Raw genomic sequence first — 19,605 nt, 5'->3', positions numbered from 1 at the left:
TATAGAAATATATAAAGTGCATGGCATAATAAAAAAACCAAAAACACATATCTAGTTTAGCTTTCTTAATGAACCAGAACATCAATAGTTATTTCTGGTTGCTTATCAAAGTTAGAGCGCTAACCATTGTTCCTGCTATGTAGCAGACCCTTCTGGGCTGCATTCAGCAGGACACTTGGACAACCCACAGATAGAAATCTGTTTGGTAGAACAAACATGCCTCTCTGGCATGTATAACAGTAGTTCAGAGTGGTCTATAGTGGATAAGTTGTGGTTCAGAGTAGTCTACAGTGGTCTGTAGTAGTTCAGAGTGGTCTGTAGTTCAGAGTGGTCTATAGTGGTCTGTAGTTGTTCAGAGTGGTCTATAGTGGTCTATAGTAGTTCAGAGTGGTCTATAGTGGTCTGTAGTTGTTCAGAGTCATCTAAAGTGGTCTGTAGGTGTTCAGAGTGGTCTATAGTAGTTCAGAGTGGTCTATAGTGGTCTGTAGTTGTTCAGAGTGGTCTATAGTAGTTCAGAGTGGTCTATAGTAGTTCAGAGTGGTCTATAGTGGTCTATAGTAGTTCAGAGTGGTCTGTAGTTGTTCAGAGTGTTCTATAGTGGTCTGTAGTTGTTCAGAGTGTTCTATAGTGGTCTGTAGTTGTTCAGATTGGTCTGTAGCGGTGTAAGCAGACGTCTCCATTGAGGTGTGCCGTCAGGACAGTTCCCTGCGCCCCCCAACGGGCGAGCTGACACCCCAGCTCTGGGAACCAGACCCCTGCTGGCCCTGACGCCCCCCAAGCTGCCACACACACACGGAGCCGGACCGGAAACCCCAATCACACTGGATCCATGGACATCAACCTCCACCAGCCTAGGGAGAGAACACACACACAGAATAAACACACGCCCACAAACGAGAGAGAGGTTAACACACAATTCCCTCTTCCTGCCACCCAATGTATTGTGGGAAGCTTGTGGAAGGCTACCGAAATGTTTGACCCAAGTTAAACAATTTAAAGGCAATGCCTCTTCCCTTTCCTCCTCCCCCCTCTCACCTCCCGGTGCAGGCTTTGGGGAGGCCTAGTCGGGTTGCCCAGGGCGACGGTGCCAGTCAGAGGGTTGGTGGCGACCAGCGAGAACAGAGCCCCTCCCTCTTCCTCCTCCACAGCACACAGGGACGTGTGTTGCAACGGACAAACAGCACCCCCTGTAGGACGATTGGGGACATGACAAATCAAAAAAAAATTCAAAGTGCATTTCTCCAGGTCTCAACACACTTCACAATAATGTTTTTAAAAACAAGAAACAACCAATAAAACAGAACAACATCATGACTGTACATACCATCACTATATCTACAAAGGTACCCCAGCACATTGACTTGGTACTGGTTCCCCCTGTATTTAGCCTCGTTATTGTTATGTAAATGTGCTGTTTTACTTTGATTGATTCAAAATGTTTATTTTTATTTTTTTACTTTAGTTTATTTAGTAAATATTTTTATTAACTATTTCTTGAACAGCATTATTGGTTAATTAAGGGCTTGTAAGTAAGCATTTCACGGTAAGATCTACACACCTGTTGTATTCGGCGTATGTCACAAATACAATTTGAGTTACACATTGACTGTCTCAATTCTCTGTACTCTCACAATACACTTGTCACTTCCCTTCATGGATTTAGAAGGAAAGTAGTGGACACTCCCTCTAAACCCATGGATGGGTTATGGACAGTAGTGGACACTCCCTCTAAACCATGGATGGGTTATGGACAGTAGTGGACACTCCCTCTAAACCCATGGATGGGTTATGGACAGTAGTGGACACTCCCTCTAAACCCATGGATGGGTTTATGGACAGTAGTGGACACTCCCTCTAAACCCATGGATGGGTTATGGACAGTAGTGGACACTCCCTCTAAACCCATGGATGGGTTATGGACAGTAGTGGACACTCCCTCTAAACCCATGGATGGGTTATGGACAGTAGTGGACACTCCCTCTAAACCCATGGATGGGTTATGGACAGTAGTGGACACTCCCTCTAAACCATGGATGGGTTATGACAGTAGTGGACACTCCCTCTAAACCCATGGATGGGTTATGGACAGTAGTGGACACTCCCTCTAATCCCATGGATGGGTTATGGACAGTAGTGGACACTCCCTCTAACCCATGGATGGGTTATGGACAGTAGTGGACACTCCCTCTAACCCATGGATGGGTTATGGACAGTAGTGGACACTCCTCTAACCCATGGATGGTTATGGACAGTAGTGGACTACTCCCTCTAACCCATGGATGGGTATGGACAGTAGTGGACACTCCCTCTAAACCCATGGAATTGGGTTATGGACATGTAGTGGACACTCCCTCTAAACCATGGATGGGTTATGGACAGTAGTGGACACTCCCCTAAACCCATGGATGGGTTATGGACAGTAGTGGACACTCCCTCTAAACCCATGGATGGTTATGGACAGTAGTGGACACTCCCTCTAAACCCATGGATGGGGTTATGGACAGTAGTGGCACTCCCTCTAAACCCATGGATGGGTTATGGACAGTAGTGGACACTCCCTCTAAACCCATGGATGGGTTATGGACAGTAGTGGACACTCCCTCTAAACCCATGGATGGGTTATGGACAGTAGTGGACACTCCCTCTAAACCCATGGATGGGTTATGGACAGTAGTGGACGACTCCCTCTAACCCATGGATGGGTTATGGACAGTAGTGGACACTCCCTCTAACCCATGGATGGGTTATGGACAGTAGTGGACACTCCCTCTAAACCCATGGATGGGTTATGGACAGTAGTGGACACTCCCTCTAACCCATGGATGGGTTATGGACAGTAGTGGACACTCCCTCTAACCCATGGATGGGTTATGGACAGTAGTGGACACTCCCTCTAACCCATGGATGGGTTATGGACAGTAGTGGACACTCCCTCTAACCCATGGATGGGTTATGGACAGTAGTGGAACACTCCCTCTAACCCATGGATGGGTTATGGACAGTAGTGGACACTCCCTCTAACCCATGGATGGGTTATGGACAGTAGTGGACACTCCCTCTAAACCCATAGATGGTTATGGACAGTAGTGGACACTCCCTCTAAACCCATGGATGGGTCATGGACAGTAGTGGACACTCCCTCTAAACCCATGGATGGGTTAATGGACAGTAGTGGACCCTCCCTCTAACCCATGGATGGGTTATGGACAGTAGTGGACACTCCCTCTAAACCCATGATGGGTTATGGACAGTAGTGACACTCCCTCTAAACCCATGGATGGGTTATGGACAGTAGTGGACACTCCCTCTAACCCATGGATGGGTTATGGACAGTAGTGGACACTCCTCTAACCCATGGATGGGTTATGGACAGTAGTGGACAGCTCCCTCTAAACCCATGGGATGGTTATGGACAAGTAGTGGACACTCCCTCTAACCCATGGATGGGTTATGGACAGTAGTGGACACTCCCTCTAAACCCATGGATGGGTTATGGACAGTAGTGGACACTCCCTCTAACCCATGGATGGGTTATGGACAGTAGTGGACACTCCCTCTAAACACATGATGGGTTATGGACAGTAGTGGACACTCCCTCTAAACCCATGGATGGGTTATGGACAGTAGTGCTGTAAATGTGTGTGGGAGAGAGTGCACATAGAGAAAGGGCAGAGAATTGGGTGTTTTGGGAGGCAGACACTGGGAGGTTTCGTAGGATGGAGTGGGACATGACAACCTCATCACTATTCAGTTCAAGGTGGGGGAGGCTGTTGGTTAGACATGAGGAATGACATGGTGAGAACACAAACACACAAAGATCAGAAACTCTCCCGTGTCCTGTGGGTTCTCTCACACATTATAGTAGGAATGAACCCACTCTTTTCTGGTACAGATACTACACACACACGCACGCACACTCACGCAGAGGGAGTATCCTCGGAGGCAGGTCGTATCCGTGAAACCATCTCCCAGATTGATGCTCCGCAGCAGCTGTCCCGTCGTCACGTTCCTGACACACGCACACACACACACACACGCACACGCAGTTAACGGAGAAGATTCTCATTCAACTGTAAACAGGTTCGAGAAGGCATTTAGCAGATGCTCTTATCCAGAGAGAGACTTACAGTCAGTGCATTCAACTAAGATAGGTGAGACAAGCACACAGTCATTGGAAGTAAAAGCGTTCCTTGATAAAGCAGCTGTCTACAAAACCAGTGCAAAGTGTCTTTGAAAACCTTTCAATTAGAACATCCTGGTCCCGGGGGCCTAGAGGGGTGTTTTTGCCCCAGAACGACACCACTTATTCAAATTATTATTAAAATAACCACAAGGGTGCCACCGTTTAGGTCCCCAGCACCAGGAAGCACTGAATTAGCTACGTTCTTTTGCTCACCACAGAACAACATGTCCTCCGTGGGTTGAGCCAATCAGAGCGTCAGTCTGTCCCTCCACCGCCGCCACGGTCTGCACGCGCTCAGTAGGACAGACCAAAGACAGGCAGGCCTGCAGCCTGAGAGAGGTCAGAGAGACAGAGATAGAGTACACACACACACACGGCATTAACCATGCCAGATGACAGAAGACCCTGGTCACCCATGGTTACCTACCTGCCATCCTGTGTCAGTGTGTAGACCTGCAGCGGGGTTGTGGCGACAGAGTAGGAGGAGCTAACCAGCCTTCGGTTGGACATGCCCACCACCATGTGGATCTCCCCCTCACAGAGCACCGCCTGGGACAGACTGGAGCAGCAGAGTACCCTACACACACAGAGATACATGTGCACAGACACACAAACACACACACACACACACATGTGCACAGACACACACACACACACACATTAATAGAAACATTTACAGACGCATGAACACAGAGACTGACAAGCAAAGAAGAGGGAGAGAAAGAAGAACAGGGAGGGGTGGGGGAGTGGTAGCAGTATGTGTGTGGGGTGGGGGAGTGGTAGCAGTATGTGTGTGGGGTGGGGGAGTGGTAGCAGTATGTGTGTGGGATGGGGGAGTGGTAGCAGTATGTGTGTGGGGTGGGGGAGTGGTAGCAGTATGTGTGTGGGGTGGGGGAGTGGTAGCAGTATGTGTGTGGGATGGGGGAGTGGTAGCAGTATGTGTGAGGGGTGGGGGAGTGGTAGCAGTATGTGTGTAGTACCTGGCCTCTCTGATTTCCAGCTGGCCCAGAGTCACACACAGAAGCCCAGGAGCGTCCGACACAGGAAACACTGACATCACTGACTTAAACACACACACACACACACACACACACACACACACATTAAATACACACACACATACAATGTACACTCACTGGACAGTTTATTAGGTACACCTATCTAGTATAGGTCAGACCCCCCCATTGCCTCCAGAACAGCCTGAATTTTGGGGGGTATTCAACAAGGTGTGGGAAACGTTCCACAGGGATGTTGGTCCATGCTGATGTGATGTCATCACGCAGTTGCTGCTGATTGGACAGCGGTACATTCATGCTACCAACATCTCATCCCACAGATGCTCTACAGGGTTGAGGTCTGGGGACTGACCAGGCCACTCAAATAAACTGAACTCGCTGTTCCAGGTGATGCTTTTCCACTCCTCTCATCCAGTGTTGGTGACGGCCCACTGGAGCCTCTTCTTCTTGCTTTTAGCTGATAGGAGTGGAACCCGGTGTGGTCGTCTGCTGCAATAGCCAATCAATGACAAGGATCCATGAGTTGTGCGTTCTGAGATGCCGTTCTGCTCCGTTATTTGTCTGTTTGTGGCCCGCCTGTTAGCTTGCAGGGTTCTTGTCACTCTCCTCCTCATTCAAGGGTTTTTCTTTATTTGTACTATTTTCTACATTGTAGAACAATAGTGAAGACATCAACACTATGAAATGACACATATGGAATCTAAAAAAGGGTAAACCAATCAAAAGAAAGAATGCCAAGAGTGTGCAAAGCTGTCATCGAGGCAAGAGTGTGCAAAGCTGTCATCGAGGCAAGAGTGTGCAAAGCTGTCATCGAGGCAAGAGTGTGCAAAGCTGTCATCGAGGCAAGAGTGTGCAAAGCTGTCATCGAGGCAAGAGTGTGCAAAGCTGTCATCGAGGCAAGAGTGTGCAAAGCTGTCATCGAGGCAAGAGTGTGCAAAGCTGTCATCGAGGCAAGAGTGTGCAAAGCTGTCATCGAGGCAAGAGTGTGCAAAGCTGTCATCGAGGCAAGAGTGTGCAAAGCTGTCATCGAGGCAAGAGTGTGCAAAGCTGTCATCGAGGCAAGAGTGTGCAAAGCTGTCATCGAGGCAAGAGTGTGCAAAGCTGTCATCGAGGCAAGAGTGTGCAAAGCTGTCATCGAGGCAAGAGTGTGCAAAGCTGTCATCAAGGCAAGAGTGTGCAAAGCTGTCATCAAGGCAAGAGTGTGCAAAGCTGTCATCAAGGCAAGAGTGTGCAAAGCTGTCATCAAGGCAAAGGGTTGATACTTTGAAGAATTTCAAAAAATTAAATATTTTTGTTCATATTGATCTGTTTAACACTTTTTTGGTTACTAGATGATTGTTATGTCGTAGTTTTGATGTCTTCACTAAAGAAACTAAAGAAAGGAAAACTCTTGAATGAGTCCAAACCTTTGACTAATACACAGTTGTTACACACACACACACACACACACACATTACACACAGAAACACCCATAAACAATATAAACTCACAGTTGTTACACACACACACACATTACACACAGAAACACCCATAAACAATATAAACTCACAGTTGTTACACACACACACACTCATTACACACAGAAACACCCATAAACAATATAAACTCAGTTGTTACACACACACACACTCATTACACACAGAAACACCCATAAACAATATAAACTCACAGTTGTTACACACACACACATTACACACAGAAACACCCATAAACAATATAAACTCACAGTTGTTACACACACACACATTACACACAGAAACACCCATAAACAATATAAACTCACAGTTGTTACACACACACATACTCATTACACACAGAAACACCCATAAACAATATAAACTCACAGTTGTTACACACACACACACACATTACACACAGAAACACCCATAAACAATATAAACTCAGTTGTTACACACACACTCATTACACACAGAAACACCCATAAACAATATAAACTCACAGTTGTTACACACACACACACTCATTACACACAGAAACACCCATAAACAATATAAACTCACAGTTGTTACACACACACACACACACATTACACACAGAAACACCCATAAACAATATAAACTCACAGTTACACACACACACACACACACTCATTACACACAGAAACACCCATAAACAATATAAACTCACAGTTGTTACACACACACACACACTCATTACACACAGAAACACCCATAAACAATATAAACTCACAGTTGTTACACACACACACACACACACACACACACACACACACACACACACACACACACACACACATTACACACAGAAACACCCATAAACAATATAAACTCAGTTGTTACACACACACACACACACACACATTACACACAGAAACACCCATAAACAATATAAACTCACAGTTGTTACACACACACACACATTACATACAGAAACACCCATAAACAATATAAACTCACAGTTGTTACACACACACATTACATACAGAAACACCCATAAACAATATAAACTCACAGTTGTTACACACACACACACACACTCATTACACACAGAAACACCCATAAACAATTTAAACTCACAGTTGTTACACACACTCATTAAACACAGAAACACCCATAAACAATATAAACTCACAGTTGTTACACACACACACACTCATTACACACAGAAACACCCATAAACAATATAAACTCACAGTTGTCACACACAGACACATTAAGACACACAACACAAAGTTACTTGTATGAAGGTCCAGGTGTGGAGTCGTCTCCAGTGTGGGGGGTTGTTCTGACCCCAAACACACACCTCCCACTCTCCTGCCACCGCTATACATACACCTACTGACAGCCACGACACACAGCACACATCCACCAGGCTGCCTCCTGCAGGGGCCTACACACACACACACACGATTATTATTACACACACAGACATTCTCTGAAGTGAGTGGTGACATGGATGTTGAAATACACAACAATGGCTTGTCATCACAGTATTGACCTTCAGTGTGTGAGAGAGCTTTAAGACACCCTCCTCGGTCATCCCCTCCCTCCTCTTCTCCTCTTTCTTCCTCCACGCTCTCTCCTCCTCTCCCTCTCCTCTCTCCTCGGTGGCCTGTCTGGTTGAGTGGAGAGAGGGAGCTGGCTGGCGAAGAAGCTGGATAGGGGGCGATGGAGGGGGTGTATTTGGGGTTGGAGGGAGAGATTGAGGCAGTAGTAGAGGAGTGGGAGGGAGAAAAAGTTGGGGCAGGGAATCAACAAGGTTGGGGTGGCAGAGAGCGAGGGAGGGAGGAGGGGAGGAGAGAGGGATGATTGGAGAGGGGCAGGGAGAGAGGGAGGGAGGAGAGAGGGCTTGGGTGGAGGGACTAGAGGGGAAGGGGAGGGTCAGAGTAGGGGGACAGGGAGAGCAGGAGAGGGGGAGGGTCAGAGTGGGGCGGCAGGGAGGGCAGGAGAGAGGGAGAGTCACCGCCTCTAAAGAAGGTAATGGGGGGCTGTCAGGGAGGGAGAGGGGTATGTTGGGGTTAGGGGTCAAGGGGCTAGGGGTCATCCCTAAGGAAGGTAAAGGGGGAATGGAGGAGAGGGAAAGGGAGAGGGTGTGTCTGTGAGGGGTGTGGCTGGTTAGGGAGGGGCTAAGGAGGAGCAGGGAAGGGCTGGGGGGGACAGCACACTCTGCATCTGTCTCCCTCCGGAGGGAAGGGCACTCAGTAGTGCACACGGAAGGACATTTGGTAAGGCACTCGACAGAGAACTCCGTAGGGCACGGAGAAAGGCACTTAGTCTTTGTGTGGAAGGATGGACACTCGGGAGGGCACTCGGTCTCGGTTTCAGTTTGAAGGGAAGGGCACTCAGTAGTGAGTAGGCCTGTCTGCTGGTCTACTGAAGGAAAGTCTATAGACTGGCCTACTAAAACGGTAAGCTGATGGCCAATAAGCAGGTCTACAGATTGGTCTGTAGACTGATGGCCAGTAGGCTGGTCTACAAGGTGGTCTGTAGACTGATGGCCAGTAGGCTGGTCTGTAGACTGATGGCCAGTAGGCTGGTCTACAGGGTGGTCTGTAGACTGATGGCCTACATTCTGGTCTACAGATTGGTCTGTAGACTGATGGCCAGTAGGCTGGTCTACGGGTTGGTCTGTAGACTGATGGCCAGTAGGCTGGTCTACGGGTTGGTCTGTAGACTGATGGCCTATATGCTGGTCTACAGGGTGGTCTGTAGACTGGCAAACTGAATGGTACTCCGAATGGAGGTCTGTAGAATGGTCTAGTGCGTCTGTAGATTGCTGGCCTATAGGGTGGTCTATAAGATGCTGGCCTATAGATCTGTCTATAGACTGTTCTACCGGAGTGACGCAGTCTGTGACAGGAGGGGTGAGGCTGAGAGGGAGGGGCTCAGGTGTAGGCGCTTTGGACGTCTGACCGCCTGTGTTGCCATGGAGACCGTGGACCGAGCCTCTGTTGCGGCGACGACGCATGTTGTAAGGTGAGAAGGGTTCCGGTTCGGCAACGGCAGACGAGGCGCGAAGCTTCTGGAGCTTTAGCTGTCCGAACTGGTCGTCGGGGAGATGGAAATCCTGGAGGCCAAAGGTTGAGATGACGCAGCCCAGACTCCCAGGGTGCACTGCTGGTCCTCCAGGGGAGAGGGAGGAGGGCAGGAGGAGAGACCACACACTCTCTACACACACACACACACACAGAACATGAGTGAAAGAATTAAAAAGTTAGCTGTGAAGTCACAGTGAAGTGTAACAGCCTTCAGATACACAACATGGCTCAGTCCCACCTTTGCTCTGCTTTGATGTGTGAATGAGGGGAGAGACACAGCTCCTTCTGAAGATGGGATAAAGCCGTTCCTCCACACCTCCAGAGAGAGTCCAGCGCTCCGGACATCCACCCCCAGGGAGAGGCTGTGAGGCTGGGCTAGTAGCGGCCGGTGTCTGGGTGTTGTCTGGGACTGGTGCTGGGGGATCCGAGTCCAAACTTAGAGAGCGGCCCAGTCTCGGCCTCCTTCCTCTCCTCCTCCGGCCTCTGATAGGCCGAACACTGCAGGCTCTGGAGGGTAAACTCTCACTCTGATTGGTCCCCGACTCAGCGGTAAGCATCTGATTGGCTGATGGCTCCTCAACCGGTGTGCGATTGTTCGGTGAGTTTGAGGTCAGTTGACTTGAGCACGGGCGGTGATTGGAGGGTTGTGCTAGTGAGTCGGACTGTGAAGTTGAGAGTGAGTGTGTGTTAGACATCCGGCCCCTGTTCCTTCTGTGGCGCCCCCTGTTGAGTTGGTTCAGAACGACAGCCTGCAGGTCTCTGAAAGTAGCATTAACAAAACACCTTACATTAGATTTGTGAACCACAGAAGAGACGGAGCAGGCTCAGACACGGAACACCCTCACATACAACTTACTGAGACGGCGTTTTGTTGATGGTGGTGGAAAACGCTAAATGATGGAATTTCAAGTGGACGAATGGTTATGCATCCCTCCAATAGAGTTCCAGACACGTAAAGAATCTTTACCACGGCACTGTTCTGGTGGCTCGTGGTGGCCACAATGCTTTATATTGGTGTTTCTTTTACCTAATATACAGTGCATTCATCAAGTATTCAGACCCCTTTTTTCCCCACACTTTTTGTTACGTTACAGCTAGAGTTGAAACTGTATGAACATTTCATATCACCATTATAGTGACCAAAATGATCACGGTTATCAGTATTATCGCGGTTATCAGTATTATCTGTATTGTCAGTATTATCGCGGTTATCAGTATTGTCAGTATTATCGCGGTTATCAGTATTATCGCGGTTATCAGTATTGTCAGTATTATCGCGGTTATCAGTATTATCGCGGTTATCAGTATTGTCAATATTATCGCGGTTATCAGTATTATCGCGGTTATCAGTATTATCGCGGTTATCAGTATTATCGCGGTTATCAGTATTATCGCGGTTATCAGTGTTATCAGTATTATCACGGTTATCAGTATTATCGCGGTTATCAGTATTATCACGGTACGGTTAAGATGTGCTGGAAATGTTGAAAAAGTACTGATACACTGAATTAATTTCATCAAGTTTTATACTGAAAACCAACAAACAACAAATACAATTAGCAGCACTATGCACTTTTAAAAATAATATCCTTAACATTAAAGATGGCGCCATGCACTTAGTATCCTTAGTGCAGGTTTTAATGAACACAACCTTAAGCAACACAAGTAAAGCCATGTGCATGTAAGAACAATACAACCATATGTAAACACATCCAATGTGCATGTAAGAACAATACAACCATATGTAAACACATCCAATGTGCGTGTAAGAACAATACAACCATATGTAAACACATCCAATGTGCATGTAAGAACAATACAACCATATGTAAACACATCCAATGTGCGTGTAAGAACATCCTCTCCGATGCCGCTATGGGGGTGGTGGAGGCGCTGCTGGTGCTTTGTGGTTCTTCACTGACTTGTGAAGCTGTCAGCTTCAAAGCCTCCTGGACACAGCTGTCAGTGTCAACGTTTGCAGCCTCAGGCTCATCTAACAAGCTCTTTTTGAAGCAGGGGACAATGAAACAAGCCATGTGCATGACTCTCTTTGCCTTCTCTGTGTATGTTGTTAAGGTCTTCTCTCATTACCCTTTTCATCTCCTTAGTCAGGGACGGCTCCGTATCCGTTTCCACCAGAACATCATTGGTGATGTGGTCCATGACATATTCTCCAAAAAAACTCTGATGTTGTGAGCCGAGTGATCTTCTGGGAAGAATTGTGTTTCCAGGCAGTTTGATTCCAGTTGCCAGTCTGGGGTGAGGTAATGGATAGTGACGCTGATGTAGGGTTGAACCACCCCCACTTTCACTGGTCCAGAGGTCAGTAGTTGCAGCAAACCATGTGCCTTGAGCCAAACTTTTTCCAACATCAGCTTTAACCTGGTTGTACAGGTTTGGGATGTCAGTCTCGGAAAATAATGTTGGTGATGGCACTTTGTCGTGGGGCACAGCAACCTTCACCAGCCACAGAAATCCAGGCCTCTCAACAATATGAAATGGCATCATGTTCTTTGCAATGTAATATGAAAGGGCTGCAGTGAGGTCTTGAGCATGTTTTGACGTGGGTCCATAAGCAGCCTGCTTTTTAAATGCTTGCTGGAGTGTCTGTCACAACCGTAGATGAGGGACCAGTAGCGTCACTGGGTTTGCTGCACGACCCTCTGTAACAAGGGAATAGCATGTGTATTATTATTAGTGTTGTTAGATTATAATTATAAACTCAGTCTATCTTCTGTGTTGCATTTGAGTATATGCAATGACCCCATGCACAATTGACATAAATACAAATGAGTCTTAAGAAGACAGTGATAGTAATTGCAGTGAGCCCAACAATTGACATAAATACAGGAGTCTTGTAGAGGAGTCAAGTGTTTCTCCTGTTGGAACATTTTAACAACCAAGTGGTCGACTGAGGGATTTTAAATGAACAAAACATGGTTGTTTGGGTGACTAAACTACAGAAGGTGTTATCGTGTGCAATGGGAGAATAGTCTGCAGACACACGACACATACAGCAGCAGATCCATGTGTTTTTACAGGAGTAGGTAACACTGAACGCTTCAGTTTACATTATTGACAAGCTGTTAGCAAGTTAGACAAACCATGACATATCCCCCAATCCCAAAGTCCCCACATTATGCATTGAGCTAAAAGTTAACTTACCTTGCATTCGCTATAAAGTAGTGGGTGATGGTCACGAAGATGACTGGAGAGATTTGAAGTGTTGCCCCCTTTCGCAGCAATTATTTTGTTGCATGTTCTGCAGACAGGGTGACCATCTTCGATTAAGTTTCCCTCAGCACTCAGGGGAAAACCCAAAATACAACCACAGTTCAGATTTGGTCCTCTTAGAAGGCTGAAAAATCTCCAGAGCGCCGTCACTGCCTTCCGCCATGTTTTCACACAAAACCAAACCCACGTTGCATCAGACTTCTGCACGCCGTGGTAATCAAACATGGTTTTAAATCAGAATATACATTTGAAACGATAATACTAATCGTCGGGAATTTTACCGTGGTTAAATCGTGAAACCGGTAACCATTTCATCCCTAGCTACAGCCTTATTCTAAAATTGATTAAATAGTCCCCCCCCCCCCTCCACCCTCATCAATCTACATACAATATCCCATAAAGACAAAAGCAAAAACTGGTTTAGACATTTTTCTACATTTCTATAAATATATATATATATATATATATTTTATATACTCAGTACTTTGTTGAAGCTCCTGTGGCAGCGATTACAGCCTCAAGTCTTCTTGGGGTATGATGCTACAAGCTTGGCACATCTATATTGGGGGAGTTTCTGCCATTCTTCTCTGCAGATCCTCTCAAGCTCTGTCAGGTTGGATGGGGAGCATTGCTGCACAGCTATTTTCAGGTCACTCCAGGGATGTTCGATCGGATTCAAGTCCGGGCTCTGGCTGGGCCACTCAAGGACATTCAGAGACTTTTTCCGAAGCCACTCCTGTGTTGTCTTGGCTGTGTGCTTTGTCCTGTTGGAAGGTGAAGCTTCACCCCAGGCTGAGGTCCTGAGCAGGTTTTCATCAAGAATCTCTGTATGTTGCACTGTTCATCTTTCCGTCCATCCTGACTAGTCTCCCAGTCCCTGCAGATGAAAAACATCCCTTCAACACGATGCTGCCACCACCATGCTTCACCATAGGGATGATGCCAGGTTTCCTCCAGACATTGGCATTCAGGCCAAATAGTTGAATCTTGGTTTCATAAGACCAGAAAATCTTGTTTCTCATGGTCTGAGAGTCCTTTAGGTACCTTTCGGAAAACTCCTAGCAGGCTGTCATGTGCCTTTTACTGAGGAGTGGCTTCCGTCTGACAGTCTACTATAAAAGGCCTGATTGATGGAGTGCTGCAGAGATGGTTTTCCTTCTGGAAGGTTCTCCCATCTCCACAGAGGAACTCTGGAGCATTGTCAAAGCTTGGTCACCACCCTGACCAAGGCCCTTCTCCCCCGATTGCTCAGTTTGGCTGAGCGGCCAGCTATAGAAAGAGCCTTGGTGGTTCCAAACTTCTTCCATTTAAGAATGATGGAGGCCACTGTGTTCTTGGGGACCATCAATGCTGCTGAATGTTTTGGTACCCTTCCCCGGATCTGTGCCTCAACACAATCCTGTCACAGAAGCTGCACAGGCAATTACTTCGACCTCATGGCTTGGTTTTAGCTCTTCTGGACCCCACACGAATAGTTAAACACACACATCATATGCTGCTTCTAGTGTGTTCTTTAATTTAATCTTATTATTATCTATCCTGATGCCTAGTCACTTTACCCTGCCTTCATGTACATACAGTATCTACCTCATACCTCTGCACAGTGATCTGGTACTGGTACTCCCTGTATATAGCTGCACAGTGATCTGGTACTCCCTGTATATAGCTGCACAGTGATCTGGTACTGGTACTCCCTGTATATAACTGCACAGTGATCTGGTACTGGTACTCCCTGTATATAGCTGCACAGTGATCTGGTACTGGTACTCCCTGTATATAGCTGCACAGTGATCTGGTACTCCCTGTATATAGCTGCACAGTGATCTGGTACTGGTACTCCCTGTATATAGCTGCACAGTGATCTGGTGCTGGTACACCCTGTATATAGCTGCACAGTGATCTGGTACTGGTACTCCCTGTATATAGCTGCACAGTGATCTGGTACTAGTACTCCCTGTATATAGCTGCACAGTGATCTGGTACTGGTACTCCTGGTACTCCCTGTATATAGCTGCACAGTGATCTGGTACTCCCTGTATATAACTGCACAGTGATCTGGTACTGGTACTCCCTGTATATAGCTGCACAGTGATCTGGTACTGGTACTCCCTGTATATAGCTGCACAGTGATCTGGTACTGGTACTCCCTGTATATAGCTGCACAGTGATCTGGTACTGGTACTCCCTGTATATAGCTGCACAGTGATCTGGTACAGGTACTCCCTGTATATAGCTGCACAGTGATCTGGTACAGGTACTCCCTGTATATAGCTGCACAGTGATCTGGTACAGGTACTCCCTGTATATAGCTGCACAGTGATCTGGTACTGGTACTCCCTGTATATAGCTGCACAGTGATCTGGTACTGGTACTCCCTGTATATAGCTGCACAGTGATCTGGTACTGGTACTCCCTGTATATAGCTGCACAGTGATCTGGTACTGGTACTCCCTGTATATAGCTTAATTCTTCTGTATTTTATTCCTTGTGTTACTATCTGTATTTTTCTTATCTTGTTATTTTTAACTGTGCATCATTGGGAAGGGCTTTCAAACTTGTATTTGATTATTGGTCTAAAGGGAGCTAAAGCAGCCAATTTCATAATGAAATGGTTTGTGACACAAATGTAAAAATCATATCAAACATTCTTCCTCCCAATTAAATGTATGTGTGAGAATTGCCAGAACAAGCAGAGATACCAAAAATATATATTCGTCCCACCCTGGCGTGGAATCACCCAGGCAACCTGTGGATCTGAGACGAAGGCATGCGTCGCCGTCTTGTGGTTCTGAAGTAGTACTCAACAATAGAGTACAATACAATCAAGTATAACAACAACAGATATTAAAGGTGACCACTAACCTGTGGCTCTGTGAAGAGGCCATGCGTCTTGTGGTTCTGATGTAGTATTCTACAGGGAACGGCAGACCTTCCACCAGAGTGCACGAGTCCAGGACTCCCCCAGTGTTACACAACCCAACAGCCCCTAACACAGAGACTCCCACAGCTACTGAATCACTTCCCTCTTCTCTCTCCTCTCCATCTCTCCTCAGAGAAGGAAGGGGTGAACCTATCTCCTTCTGTCCATATGTCCTCTGTTCTTCTCTCTCCTCTCCATCTCTCCTCAGAGAAGGAAGGGGTGAACCGACCTCCTTCTGTCCATATGTCCTCTGTTCTTCTCTCTCCTCTCCATCTCTCCTCAGAGAAGGAAGGGGTGAACCGACCTCCTTCTGTCCATATGACCTCTGTTCTTCTCTCTCCTCTCCATCTCTCCTCAGAGAAGGAAGGGGTGAACCGATCTCCTTCTGTCCATATGTCCTCGGTTCTTCTCTCTCCTCTCCATCTCTCCTCAGAGAAGGAAGGGGTGAACCTATATCCTTCTGTCCATATGTCCTCTGTTCTTCTCTCTCCTCTCCATCTCTCCTCAGAGAAGGAAGGGGTGAACCGATCTCCTTCTGTCCATATGTCCTCTGTTCTTCTCTCTCCTCTCCATCACTCTGTTTAATTGCCTCTTTATCTGGAATTTCCCTCTCATTCTCCTCCCTCTCTACCTCTTTCTTCACACCCTCCTTCTCTTCCTCCATATTTCTCTTCTCTCCGTCCTCTTCTTTCTCTGTTTGTGCTTCCAGCTCCAGCCCATCCTCGCTGGTCTCTGTGTCGTACCTCCCCCCTGCCCCCTCGCCGCCCTGGACCCTCCCCGTCCGCTCCCAGCGCAGCCGGCTTCTCCGTGACCTCAGCCGGAGGGAGTGGCTTCGTCTGTGAGGGTTAAGGTCAGGTGTCCGAGGGCAAGAGTCATCGACGGGGAGGAGGAAGCGGATGGACGGACTCCTCCGCCTGGGGTTCTCAGATTCCACCGGACACGATGCCGCCACAGTCGAGTCTGCACACATACACAGTACAATGTCATTTCCAATACACATTACAACCTGGATATAACCTGAATATAACCTGAACACACACACTACGTCATTTCCAACACACATTACAACACACATTACAACCTGAATACAACCTGAACACACACTACAACCTTAATAATATAATAGCGGTAAGCTCAAATATGCTAACGGCACATTTTTTTTGTTGCAGCACTTAAGTTTCTAATACGGGCAGACTGACCTCCAGCGGGGCCGGATGGTGAGGCCGAACCTGGGGCCGTCCTAGCAGGGCAACCAAGGGAGAGGGGAGGTAGAGCTGGGTTGGGAAAGGTGCTGGCTGGGACTGGGTCTGTCTGGTCCTGGAGGTTCTGCTCAGAGATCCGACTCCTCACATGCTTCCGCACGGCATCTGAACGCTCAGCTCGCTGTGTGTGTGTGTGTGTGTGTGTGTGTGTGTGTGTGTGTGTGTGTGTGTGTGTGTGTGTGTGTGTGTGTGTATAGGGGGGATAATGTACATCAATGTTGTCAAACACGTGCAGTACAACACAGGTATCAGTCATGGTTGTGGTGCTTACTACACACACTACTAACCCCCACACACACACATTACCACCTTTACACACCATATCTCTCACCTGTAATCTCTGAACTGTCCTGGAGTACTCCCTCTGTAGCAGGGCCAGTTTCCGCCTCAACTGGGGAGAGACACACACACACATCATGCTACTTGAGAAGGAAGGTAGGCCTAGCTACATGACATTTTAAGACCGCTTACACAAGGCCCTACTATATGTAAACAATACACCTACCTCCTCCTTGTCATCGCAATGGAGCACGCGCTCCAAATTATCCTCCATTCTTGTCACGCGATCCTAACCGTCACCTTTGACAGTTTGCGAGAGGTTTTCAAAAAAAAACTATAGATTTAGCAAGTGAACAAGATTCATAGCTAGCGTTAGCTTACAAACTAGCTAGTTAGCTAACTAATGTTAACTACTAACGTTACCTCACATTTTCAGAATAGTAGCTAGCTAGTAGCTAATTATTTGATAAAACGTACCATTCAAAGCCATTTGTTTCTGTATTTATCGGCGTCAATATGCTAGCTAGTCACGTTTTTTGGGGGGGGGCAGGAAGGATTCCAATCCAGTCGCTGTTTTTTCTGGTTCAATCAATGAACAAAGCAGACCAGACCCAGCTGCTATCGCATTGGTGTCTATGGGAGCGCCACCCTGTTAAGCAGACCGTAAATTGATACTTTTTTAAAACGGCCTTAGTGAACTCTATTTTATTTATCCACCATTTTTGTCCAAACTCTCCCGCGACTTCACGGTCCAGACAAGACCAATCGATAACCGAAAAAAAAATGCAACAGCCGGTTGACTGACTGCTTCTCAGAAGGAAGGCTGGCGAGGGTGGGTAATATCTTCTTCTTTGGTATCATGGCGTTCACACATTTTGTTTGTGGATGCCGCCACCTACTGTGCGATAGTGTGTGTTCAATCACGTTACATTTATGATACAAACAGAGGGAGAAAAAAATTGGCCAGGAGGAGCTATAGGAGGACGGGCTCATTGTAATGGCTGGAATGGAATACATGGGACGTTATCAAACATATAGAAACCATAGCTGTGTTTGAATACTACACAATGAGTACATACTATTAGTTCATTTTAGTATACTGTAAACGAACGGTATCCTTTCAGTTGAGAGTACTAGCGCTTCACCTGTCTACCGGAAGTTGATGCTGTTGCTATGCAACTTCTTGCTAGCTTGTTGGCATAACAAATAACTAGCTGAAATTTTACGATTTTGGGTGTGTTTGTAAATTCAATCTGGAGTGCCAGAGTGAGCTCTGGGGCTTTTTGTAAATCAGGAGTACGGTTCTGACCTCACGAGTTCTGACCTCACAATAATGGCAGTCAAGCACCCGAGCTAACTGGCTAGCTAGCTAGCTCCAAACACAAATTTAACACTTTTTTTGGGCCTACTTTTACTAACACCGGCCATATATTCAATAGGTGTTGAGCGGCACACTCAAACGAGAGTGCTCTGAAATCGGAGTAGATAGACAGAATTATGTATTTGATGTATTAGTAGCCAACTAACTTTAGGTAACTAGCTAACATACCGGTACATACTGATGTAATGCTATGCGGTTCGTAAGGACAGCGTAGCTAACAAATTGTCAGCCAACATAACGTGTAACTTATTTGACAAGTCATTACTTTATTACATTTCTCAACATTTTCTTAACATTTGTCATAATTGGTTAAAGCAATGAATTTGTATCCGCTCTCATCGGACTTCGGCTGCATATTTTATTTAATTTTAATCAAATCTGAAAACATTGGGAAGCCACGCCCATTTTTGGAAGAATTGCATTATGGGCCCTAAATGCACAGAAATAGTGTCCACTGCTTGTATACTTCGTTTTTTGGCGAATTTAGTACGACATCTTGGAACTTTCAGCATACTAACTATAACTCCATACAATGACCAAAAAACATACTACATACTCAATTTACATCGCAAATAGTATGGTTAGTATGAGTATTCGAACAAAGCTCACGTTTGACTCCGTTCCATTTATTCCAGTCCAGCCATTACAATGAGCCTGTCCTCCTATAGCTCCTCCCACCAGCCTCCACTGGTATCCAACTATTTCATATAAATCTCATTAACATATAACTCTTCTTTAGTAAAATGTCATACACCCATGTAATTCTCTGCAGCTTCCACTTCCACTCATTAAAAACCTACTAGCCCATTCC

At 46.5% G+C, this 19,605-nt stretch overlaps 1 protein-coding gene and 1 long non-coding RNA gene across 2 annotated transcripts; both read right to left on the bottom strand.

Moving 5' to 3' along the window:
• Positions 1-1,091: 1,091 nt before the first annotated feature.
• On the bottom strand, positions 1,092-18,302 carry LOC116369983 (uncharacterized). The gene is made up of 14 exons (XM_031819631.1): positions 17,891-18,302; positions 17,640-17,713; positions 17,466-17,525; positions 17,072-17,255; positions 16,418-16,832; positions 15,815-16,267; positions 9,957-10,477; positions 8,179-9,848; positions 7,918-8,070; positions 5,164-5,246; positions 4,611-4,760; positions 4,397-4,513; positions 3,922-4,009; positions 1,092-1,187 (listed from the first exon to the last, which is right to left on the bottom strand). The coding sequence occupies exons 2-14, from the start codon at positions 17,685-17,687 to the stop codon at positions 1,092-1,094; spliced, it is 4,038 nt and encodes a 1,345-aa protein (XP_031675491.1). The 5' UTR covers positions 17,688-17,713; positions 17,891-18,302.
• LOC116369985 (uncharacterized) lies at positions 11,227-13,278 on the bottom strand. Its single transcript, XR_004208690.1, has 2 exons — positions 12,884-13,278; positions 11,227-12,381 (listed from the first exon to the last, which is right to left on the bottom strand). It is a non-coding gene; the product is annotated as an uncharacterized LOC116369985 (long non-coding RNA).
• Positions 18,303-19,605: the final 1,303 nt, after the last annotated feature.

The sequence above is a fragment of the Oncorhynchus kisutch genome, unplaced genomic scaffold (genome assembly GCF_002021735.2).
Source record: "Oncorhynchus kisutch isolate 150728-3 unplaced genomic scaffold, Okis_V2 scaffold2357, whole genome shotgun sequence".
Taxonomy (NCBI): domain Eukaryota; kingdom Metazoa; phylum Chordata; class Actinopteri; order Salmoniformes; family Salmonidae; genus Oncorhynchus; species Oncorhynchus kisutch.
Note: the sequence above shows the minus strand (reverse complement) of the source record. Positions and strands in the feature narration are given on the sequence as shown.